Here is an 11657-nt window from a genome sequence, read left to right on the forward strand (position 1 = left end):
CTCAGCCTCCCGATAGAGACGAATCGGGAGATTAGGATTTGTATTTTCCTTGTTCTTCAGTAGAGTCTACTATTCCACCCCTGTCGGATAGAGAGACGTTTCTCGATGAGGCGGCAGACCCTACAGCTGGTCACGGGGCTTTTCCTGATCCACCTGCTGCTGCTGAATCAAGCAAATGCTGTGAAAAATCGGCCGAGAAAACAACGGTCCAGGTCAGAGAGACCGCAGGCGCAGCAGCCTGACGATTATAATTACGATTATTATGAGAATTACGACGACTACGAAGAAAAAAATGGTGAGTGTGAAAAATTAAACAAACGTGATGATCGAAAAGGAAAGAATTGAAATTTATCGTATTTTTTAAAATTAATTCCTATATTTATTGAGGCAAAAACATACATATATATGTAGTATGATAATACATACTTAAATAATATTTTTTATTTGTGATGATTCTTATTTCTACAAGGAATATAACGATTGATAGTAACAAGCCATTAAATTATATAATATCTACATAATAACGAATATTTTATTTCAATTTTATAATTAATGTTAGATGCAATAATTTTGAGAAATAATTTATATAAAAAAATTTATTAAGATTTATTAAACTGAAAAATATTAGAAAAATTTTTTCCATGTAGTTCAGATTATATTATTTGGACAATATGAATTTTATATCAATTTATATCATTTCATATCAATCAACTTAAACAATGTGACGTTATAATTTACAATGCAATGACTCACATTATAAGATATAAAAACGATGACCGATGTAAGAAATAAACAATTTTCTGACAATTATGTGTCTATATTTCAGTATTTTCTATTCTGTCGAGCCTCTTATTTGAAGAAAGAATATTATGAGACTACAAAATCTAATCTTTGTAGATCTGCAAAACACTTAACACATGAATATTGTACACTTTTCTTAAACTTCCTCGTTAATCGACGACAAATACATAAAAAATAATTATTTTACTTAAATTTTATCATGTAATAGCAATATATAATTTTATCTTATTTCTATATAATAATAAATTATAAATATAATTTTTTAGTTATAAAAAAAGAATTCTTAACATATGTGGTAAAATGGTAACTAGGTCATTTGTGACAGTTGTCTCAAAACGGCGGAAGTCTTGTGTCAGAGATCAATCTCGTTAAGTTGCACAAAATAATTAATTGCTCGTGTTTTAATCGGGGCAATGCGTTTAATATCATTCGTTTCAATTTATTAATTACGAATGCGCTTCAATATAATTTACAGCTAAAGTATATCATCCGGCACAGCTTCCTTGCGAATAATAAAGGTGCTAAAATTTTATACTAGTGAATGACATATTGTTGCAATAATGAGTTATTATTAATATCAACAATTTATTTTTTTCGTTTTTGTATTAATAATAAGAATTTGATTTTATTAGAGACGACCACGACAACATTGCCACTTCCTGTGGTACCATCATCAAGCACACGAATTTCAGGTGAACATGTGATTTGTGCTTATGTATCATTTTAATTTAAAAAAAATTATTATAAAAATTAAAGAATTAATGATTGCATAATTATTGAATATAGGATATCATGAATCATCGATAGAAAGTACGGCAACTTCGTATAAACCGGAAAGACCTACGGATTTACCAGCTCCAACGACAACTCTATTTTACGGTCGTGGTAAGTGACAAATTAAGTATTTTTTTATTTTTATATTTAGAAAAAGATAAATAATTGCACAATATAATGTAATTGATAAATAATTAATGTTAAAAGTAATTATTCTTGGTTTTTAAAAGATAAACGTCTGTATTAAATTAAAAATCTATTTCTTGTTAATCTATATCGTATAACATTATTTTATATTTATATATTTATGTATTACCATGTTTTCAGATATTATAAAGTTATATATCTCTTGAATTAGTTACTTAATAATTTTCTTTGCGCAAATAGATGAACATTAGTGAACAAACAACGCTCTGAATAAAAACAGAAAATAAAAAAGAGAAACAAGTAAATAATTAAATTAAAATTTTTTTATTCGTTACATTTTTCGTATATTTTTTAAGATTTGTTTGATTATTTGCACATTCTAGATTTAGAGCAGACTAATGCAACATCCGAAGATCATTCAGTAAGTAATTTATAGTTGAAAAATTAAGTTGAATTTTGTAAAAAATAGTTTTTTTCTTGTGTTTAGGTTTCGTCCACAGAAATTTTACCAGGTGAAAGTAATATATACAATTCTGTCGCTGGTCCACGAGTAAGTAATCGCAAAATTATTCAAATTAAATAAACTGTTCTTCAGAAAATATTGACAAAAATTAAACATTAACAAAAAAGGGTGAACCTGGTAGACCTGGAGATATTGGTCGACCAGGTGATGCAGGATATCCTGGACAACCCGGAAATCCCGGAATTCCAGGACCACCTGGACCTCCAGGACCTGTGCCTGATGTAAGAAAATTGTTCTATAATTTAAAATTGTTCCTATTTCCTTTTTATATCATGTAAGAGAATTATTGTGAATAATTATTTTTGATCGATATATTTATTATGTATGTCTCTTATTATAATAAATATATATTTATTATAATAAGTATATTAAAATAATATTATATAATAGCATATATAAGTATATTGTAATAAATATAATTTATATATAATATCGATGATATAACAGGTATCTTTATATTATCAACAACTGGCTTTGTCTCAAGCAAATCAAGATAAAGGCCCAACAGGTGCAGCTGCACCATTATATGGACCAGAAGCATATTCTTATATTCAAGCACAAGTAGGTCCAATAGGTCCGCGAGGTCCTCCAGGTAAATTAATAATTTTAATCTTTTTATTTAAATAATAAACAAATGTTAATATTTAAATAATATTTATTTTAATAATTCTATCTTATATATCCATAAAAATATATTTTTTACTTCAAATCTAATATTTAATTTGAAATCTAATATTTATATAAAAATTATATTTTCTTTATATGTTTATTTATAGGTCCAACTGGTGCTCCAGGTCCTCAAGGTTTTCAAGGTACACGTGGTGAACCTGGTGAACCGGGATCTCCAGGTTCTCCAGGTTCGCTAGGACCTCGAGGCTTACCGGGATTACCTGGAAAAGACGTAAGAGAGTATATATAATAACAATTCTTTATTAATACGAAAAAATATTAAAAGTTCTGTAACATCTTTTAACGACAGGGTATCAGTGGAGAAGATGGCGAGACCGGTCCGCCAGGATCAGCTGGTCCCGTGGGATCACGTGGACTTCCAGGAATGCCTGGACTTCCGGGAATAAAAGGTCATCGTGGTTTCCCGGGTCTGGACGGAGCAAAAGGTGAGCAAGGAGTTTCTGGTGAAAAAGGATCTATGGGCGCATCAGGACCAATGGGGCTGATAGGTCCAATGGTATGTAAATAATAATGTTCCAAATATGAATTTCTGAATGTACAAGGAAGAGAAAAATAGAAAAACATAGAAAAACATTTTTTTATTAATAATAAGTTTTTTTAATGTTTAAGTAAATATTTAATGCTGAAGAGAGAGAGAGAGGGAGAGGAGGGAGGGAAAGAAAAAAGAGGGCCGAGGGAGGAAGAGAGGAGATAGAGAGAATACATTGTTTTTTGCATAAATGTTATTGTTGGTTATTAACGCAGGGTCCAGCGGGGCCACGTGGTGAGAGAGGTAGAGAGGGTTCATCAGGCCCTCCTGGATTAAGAGGCCCTGATGGAATTATTGGACCACCCGGGCAACCTGTAAGTTAATTATTCAATTCATATACGAATTCGAAGTTTACATCTTGAAGAGACTTATTATAAAATACACCTAAAGCTCTTTGCAAAATTATAATACTTTTTTATTTATGTTGTTATTCTGAATAAAGTATACAGTATATTTGCACAATTTACTATTTAAGTTATAACATTGTCATTTACATATAGGGTGCTGTAGGAAAACCAGGTGCACCAGGTTTTCCAGGCAATCCTGGGTCTAAGGGTGATCAAGGATCACAAGGACCGAAAGGAAGTCAGGGTTTACAAGGCCCGCGAGGTGAGATACATTGATTGTTATCTAAATGAAGACAAAAGTTGCATCTTTTCTTATAAATGTGTTTATATATTTTGAAGGAAAGTAATATTTATTTTTTGATCTCTTAATTAATATTTTTTACAAAGGTGAAAGTGGCCGTCCAGGACAACCTGGAGAGACAGGTCCGCAAGGTATTCAAGGCAAAGATGGAAGTCCCGGCGAGAAAGGAGCTACTGGTGCAATAGGACCAGTTGGTTTACCTGGATTTCCCGGTGCTCGAGGTCAACCTGGAGCAGCGGGTAATCCTGGTATTTCTGGAGCCAAAGGAGCACCTGTATGCATTATTATCGTACAGTTTATAAACTATATGAATTACGTCTTAAACTTTGTATAAAATTTTGACGATATTTTTACAGGGCCTTCCTGGTGAAAGAGGGTTTAAAGGCGACTCCGGCGTGAAAGGTGACCCTGGAATATCCGGTCCACGTGGAGTTCCCGGACCTCCTGGGAATGAAGGCAAGAGGGGCAAAAGAGGTGTGCGTGGACCGATCGGTGTCGCGGGATCTCCTGGAGAACGCGGTACACCTGGAATGCGTGGTCTTCCTGGGCCAGATGGTCCGGCTGGACCTCAAGGTATTTTATATATTGTATTCATTAGATCATATCATTAAATATAATAATTAATATATTAAAATATATATGTATACATAAACGTTATCATTATAAAGATTTTCAAATAATGATATAAGCTGAGAATATATATTATAATTATATTTTGTTATATCACATTCCTTGGAAAAGTGTTAATTAAAAAAAAATATTAATTTCTTGAAAATAATAATATGAAAATAGAAGTTCGATTAGATTTATAAAATTATAAATAATATTTCAATTTATGATATCACAGTCCAAGTTTTATGAAATTTAGAAATTGAAATTTAGAAGTTTATTTTTTAATGTAATTAAATCTTTTTATTTTATTACAATCTCAAAAATTCTATGTTGAATTGACTTCACATTCTTTTCTTTTTAAACACGCATACATATAAAAATGCAATATAAGAAATATATTAATAATCATGATTATAAATCATTGTCAGGACATCCCGGTGACCGTGGTCCAGCGGGAGCTGTTGGGTCGAAAGGAGCTACTGGGGATCCTGGACGACCTGGACCGCCAGGATTACAAGTTTATAGAAATATTTTAACATTACGATTTTTGCAGTGTGAAAAGTATTCAGTAATATATAAATGTTTAAATTTCAGGGTTTACGTGGTTTGATGGGTAAATCAGGAGCTCCTGGAAAACCAGGCAATCCTGGCGAACGTGGAATTCAAGGTGCAGATGGCAAGCCTGGAGAACAGGGTCCACCTGGACCTCAAGGTCTACCAGGACTATTAGGGACGCCAGGAGAGAGAGGATATCCCGTAATTGATATTATTGATTCTTTTCTTAAAAATTAACGTATGCGCGATACTTTCTACAGAAAATACATTTTCACAAAAAGATATTTTCTATATACACATATTTAACTTTACGCAATAGACTGGTATTGTGAGTATTAATATTAAAAATAGAATTAAAATGTATAAACGTTAATATCGTATTCTAATCTTTTATTGTATTTTTCCAAATTTTTTTGTTGCGTTAGGGAGAACCTGGAAAAGATGGTGAGCCTGGCAATCCGGGTTTGCCCGGTCCGAGAGGAGATACTGGTAAAGAAGGATCTCCGGGAGTACAGGGTCCACCAGGTTCACCGGGAAACGACGGTGCGCGAGGTCCTCCGGGATCAGTTGGACTTAGAGGTTTTCAAGTAGGCAGCATTGAAATATATTTACGATCTCGTGATGCAAATATGAGCTAAACGCCAGTTTTAACGTGTTAATAATACTTATGCACAGGGTCTTCCAGGCGCCACTGGTAATCCAGGTATTCCAGGCAAGGATGGAGAAGCGGGGTTACAAGGACCTCTCGGTCCGCCAGGACCAGTCGGCAGCAGAGGCGAGCGAGGAATTCCGGGAGAAAGAGGACTTACGGGATCTCCAGGACCTATAGGTCCGAGAGGAGAAACTGGAACGCAAGGCCCTGATGGTCTTACTGTAGGTTATTATCTCATTTATATGTTTCAATCAGAATTCGAATATTTCGTTATTTTTCTTTTTATGATTTCGAATGATTTAATATGATTTTTAAAAATAAGCTCTTTAATTTAATTGCAAAATTTTATATCTTTAAAATAAACTTAAATTTACAAATTTACATTATATACATCATCGACTTAATGCATTTTGTTTCTAAACGCTTTGTATGATAATGTATGGTTCGAAATAGATCTCATGTATATGTATATAAACACATTATAATATTTACTTATATATTTTTTTCAGGGCTTACCAGGACCTAAGGGAGAAAAAGGCAATTCCGGTACACCGGGATTGTTAGGACTTCCTGGCGCGAGAGGATTACCTGGAGAACCTGGACAGACAGGAGAGAGAGGAGCAGTCGGACCAATTGGTCCTGAAGGTCCACCAGGTAACATCCTACGTTTTATTTTAATGTAAAATCTGTAATATTTATATTGCAGAGCCTTGTTAAACTCTTAACTGTAATATTTATATTAATTTGCAAACTATTAATGTCAATGTAATATTATAATTTAATTAATAACAATTTATTAACAAGATATGATACTTTTTACTTAAATTTGCAGGACATATTGGAGAACGTGGTTTACAGGGAGAAGTAGGACCTCATGGCCCTCCTGGAGAACCAGCGGAACGAGGTGATCCGGGAGCACCTGGTCTTCCAGGCGAACATGGAGCACCTGGTAATCCAGGGGACAGAGGTCTTCAAGGATTGCAAGGTTCGCCGGGTTTCCCAGGTCCACAAGGATTAATCGGACTTCCTGGTCTAAAGGGTGATCGTGGATATACAGGTTTAAAGGGAGAGCAAGGAAATCCTGGACTATCTGGTAATGAATAGTTTTAAATTATTTTATAATTAATAAATTGGCATAGTCGCTCGTAAAATTATTGTGTGCTTACAATAATAATATATATTAACATATTTATTATATATATTTATATATTAAATATTTTATAATATACAGATTAGAATTATTTTTGACATGTAAGTATATATATAAATTACATTCATTAATAGGCAGTCCTGGCGAAGCTGGACCACCTGGACCTATTGGATTTACCGGAGCTAAGGGAATTAGAGGTGACCCGGGTGCACGAGGTGAATCTGGCTTGATGGGACCACCTGGTATCGCGGGACAAGTTGGTCCAGCCGTAAGTCGTTAATCTTTACGAATTTTAAGCAAATACTACATAATAATTAATAAAAAATAACATATAATATATAATAGAATATTAAAGATTTATACGATTGGGTATGTGTATTATAGGGCCCACCGGGGAATACAGGATCACCTGGTCCTCCAGGATTGCCTGGTGCCAAAGGCAATGCTGGCGATTCAGGACGTCCTGGAAATCCAGGTCCGATTGGTAATTCTGGTCTACCAGGAATAGATGGAAATAAAGGTGAAAGTGGATCCCAAGGTCCTCAAGGGCCGACCGGTCCTCAAGGACCTCAAGGTTTACCCGGCGAAAGAGGTTTGCCAGGTTTACCCGGCTCTCCTGGTTCTGTAGGGAGTAGAGGATTACGCGGGGCACCTGTAAATAAAAATATATATTATACTTAAACAATACTTTATTTAATTCAATATATATTGTTTTTCTAGTTACAAATTTTTTAAATTGTATTTCTTGCCTATTATAATTACTACTATTTTTTTCATTTGTAAATAATTTCATATGGCAGAATGATTAATTTTTTAAGGGTGAAACAGGACAATCTGGAAAACCAGGTGCAGCAGGTCCATCTGGACCTCCTGGATTATTAGGTCCTCCTGGTTTGCCTGGTCTCGTGGGAGAGGCAGGACCAGAAGGACCAACTGGAAAACCAGGGCTACCAGGAATAGCAGGTCGACCTGGTGATAAGGGACCACCTGGAGTACCTGGTGCAGCAGGCCCCTCTGGTTCACCTGGATTACCAGTGATCATAATTTTTATTTTTATTTTTTGTTTTTTTTTATATATATAAAAATACTATAATGTAATATATAAAATAAAAATATATCAGTATAAATATATCAATAAAAATGTATTTTTAATAGGGGCCACCTGGATCTACAGGACCTGCCGGATTCGCTGGGGAACCTGGTCCGAAAGGCGAAGCAGGACCACAAGGAGTAGAAGGTCCACAGGTAATGCACATTTATTAAATTCAATTAATTAAATAAATAAGTTTATATACCTATAATAAATTATGTATAGAATAACTTAATTTAAATTAAAGTAATAAAGTTGAAGAAATTAAGTTTGATTTTAATTTATGATATTAAATCTTACAGGCTTAAAAAGAAATAAAAATATTTCTTATATTATATAATAATAATAATAATAATAATAATACATATGTATATATAGGTAAATAAAATTCTTTTGTATTATGACATTTTTAGGGTCCACGAGGAAAACCCGGTCCGTCAGGCATCGAAGGCGCAAAAGGTGATCGTGGCGAAGAGGGACCGAAAGGGTTGAAAGGACATCGCGGATTCAATGGTTTGCAAGGATTGCCAGGAGCTTCTGGTTTGCCAGGGGAAAAGGGTATGCCTGGTCTACCAGGACTTCCTGGTAAAGATGGGGAGTCAGGTATTAGAGGTACTCCTGGGCGGGAAGGCAACCCAGGACCTATAGGACCTGCGGGAAATCCTGGACCACAAGGTCCACCTGGAGAAGAAGGTCGCCATGGCTCGCCTGGTCTTCCAGGACCTCCCGGACCACCCGGTCCTCCTGGAGAAATTGGTTTTGGTTACGATACCGCATCGCTAGCAGCATATTTACGTATGATTTAATTGACTGAAATCATAAGATATATTTGCACAAATATAATAAATTATAATTTATTATAGTTGATTTTTAGACTTCAGATACAAACATAAGTATAAAATTTTCTAAATTTCGAAAACATTGCTTATGTTAGACTTTCTTGATTTTTATTTAAGTTTTTATATTTTATTAACATTTTTTTAAAATTATACTATATTTACGTAGAAACTTTCTTATTTATCATACAGAACAAGGTCAAATTAAAGGACCAGATCCACTCGGTGATGAACCACCGAGAATATTTAGTAAAGATATTACTGAAGAAGAACGAAGAGAATTGCTTATGAAAGCATATGAAAAACTAAAGTCATCGTTTCAAAAATTGGTGAAGCCAGATGGTGAAAAGAATTCACCGGTCAAAACCTGTCGAGATCTATTCGTTGCGTATCCAGATAAATTATCTGGTGAGTCTTGAGAATCATTTATTTTTAGTTTCATAATTACTGCATACTTTCTGTCAATTTCCAATTTTTCCAATTTATTTTTTATGACAGAAATAATCAAATGTGTGTAATCAAATATATAAAAATAGCAACACTTCTCCTGAAACAAAAATGAAGCTAAAGGAATCTTTATAATCTAAAGAAGAGTATAAAGAGCGATGGAAATATATTATTAAATTATATATTTTATATAAATAAATCACATGTACAGTTACTCATAAATAATAATACATTACTTATAAATTAAATGAAATAGTTTATGAATAGAAATATTATTATGAGTCATATTATGTATAAAACTATTGCATATTTTTACGGGGAGTATAAATATGAATTAAAATAATTAAATTAATATAAATTTATACATATATAATAGGCGAATATTGGATTGATCCAAACGAAGGAGATGTGCGAGACGCAATCTTAGTGCATTGTGATGCTGAGAAACGTGCTACTTGCATTTTACCGAATCCCGTCCGTTCACCAGAGATCACTCACATCACTGATCAACAAGAGACCTGGCTGAGCGAAATAGACGATGGCATGAAGGTTGTTATATTCTATATACTTGTTGATTTCGGTTGTATTAATTATGTAATGAAAGATATAAAACGCATTTCTTAAAAATATAAATGCTTATAAAATGCCATAAAATGTATTTGCATTTGCAGATTACATACAAGGCGGATAATAATCAGATCAATTTCTTGCAATTGCTCTCGAAACATGCGCAACAGAATATCACATATCATTGTAAAAACAGCGTCGCTTATTTCGATTACGAGCGGAAAACGTACAGAAAAAGCTTGAAACTTCTGGCTTGGAATGACGTTGAATTGACATCACGTGGCAATCAGCGTCTTAGGTATGAGATGATAACAGACGAATGCAGGGTAAGTTAAATTTTTTTATTCTATTCACAATTTGTTTAATTCATTTTTATTATTTTTTTAATAAAACGAATTATAGACAATTTTAGATTATTTCTAATATATTTAACATTACATGTCATGACTGTTTTTTTTTATTTTTACATAAATACTTGTTTATAAAATATACAAGTATTTATGTAAACAAAAGAACAAACAGAATATATTTGTGTGGCTAAAATCATGTTAAAACAGAGACGTCTATTTGAATTTAAATAAATTAAATATATAAATATATAGAATATTAAACGGGTTATTATATATTTTTTCATAAAAAAAGACAACTTTATATTATTATTATATTACATAATTTATTTATATATACATCAATTCATAGCTTCATCAAAATCATTGGGGTAAGACTGTGGTCTTATATGAGACGGACAAACCCGTAAGACTTCCTATCTTAGACGTGGCTTTGCGAGATATCGGAAAACCCGAACAAAGTTTCTCCGTTGAAATTGGCGCGGTTTGTTATCAATAAAACAAAGTATAATTTTGGGATGCAATATTACAACTGTTATCTTACTGGGCTTATGAACTATCCATCATTTTCTATTATATAATGTTAAGGAAATGATGTCTTTCAATATATTGTAAAAAGATTAGATGACTATATACGTTAAAATTTCATTCTTTACAATAAAATTGCAATAACAATTAAACATTATATTTAATTTAATCTGCATAATGACCTGCATTGTGTATATCGGTATTTTTATTCAAGTTTTCTTAAATAGCAGAAATAATTCAAAAATACTTAACAAAAATATTTGTAAAAATTAATTATATTGAACCTGTTATATACATATATATTCTAAAAAAGAATACGTTAATTAAAAAAAATTGTGATATCTGAAGAGCGATACTACTTGAATATCAACGGAATTTTATCAAAGTACTTGAAATATTAGACATGACCAGTGACGTATCTATGAGGGAGGGAGAAGCTTCAAGTCTCCCCGAAATTCGCGAGATCTAACTAAGTTGTCAGCATTTTCGTACTTATAGAGCACTGTTTTATTAAGTAAATAAAATTACAATTCACATTGCTTAATGTTAAGTGTGAATTTGTTTTAATGTAATTATGTTCGTTCCAGCCGTTTCCCCCTTCCAGCTCTCTATTAAATAAAATATCCTAAATACGTCACTGTCCACAACTATTATCCTTTATGATACGTGGATATATCCATGTGTAAAAGATATTCGGGTAGTAATTATACGGATTTAGTACTATATATATATATATATTGTGCTAAAAATGCCAAAGTATT

At 32.8% G+C, this 11657-nt stretch overlaps 1 protein-coding gene across 1 annotated transcript; it reads left to right on the forward strand.

The window, feature by feature from the left end:
- Positions 1 to 93: 93 nt before the first annotated feature.
- On the forward strand, positions 94 to 11435 carry LOC114930601 (uncharacterized). The gene is made up of 28 exons (XM_029302441.2): positions 94 to 295; positions 1434 to 1493; positions 1588 to 1686; positions 2106 to 2143; positions 2210 to 2272; positions 2353 to 2466; positions 2693 to 2837; positions 3022 to 3146; positions 3225 to 3431; positions 3680 to 3778; positions 3965 to 4073; positions 4199 to 4386; positions 4469 to 4685; positions 5153 to 5241; positions 5319 to 5480; positions 5705 to 5866; positions 5955 to 6152; positions 6441 to 6585; positions 6764 to 7024; positions 7216 to 7349; positions 7466 to 7735; positions 7900 to 8115; positions 8237 to 8326; positions 8585 to 8966; positions 9200 to 9415; positions 9831 to 10003; positions 10126 to 10347; positions 10721 to 11435. Exons 1-28 carry the CDS (start codon positions 106 to 108, stop codon positions 10865 to 10867), a joined length of 4521 nt encoding a protein of 1506 aa, XP_029158274.2. The 5' UTR covers positions 94 to 105; the 3' UTR covers positions 10868 to 11435.
- The last annotated feature ends 222 nt before the right edge of the window (positions 11436 to 11657 follow it).

The sequence above is a fragment of the Nylanderia fulva genome, unplaced genomic scaffold (assembly GCF_048542155.1).
Source record: "Nylanderia fulva isolate GAGA-0341 unplaced genomic scaffold, ASM4854215v1 Scaffold30, whole genome shotgun sequence".
Taxonomy (NCBI): domain Eukaryota; kingdom Metazoa; phylum Arthropoda; class Insecta; order Hymenoptera; family Formicidae; genus Nylanderia; species Nylanderia fulva.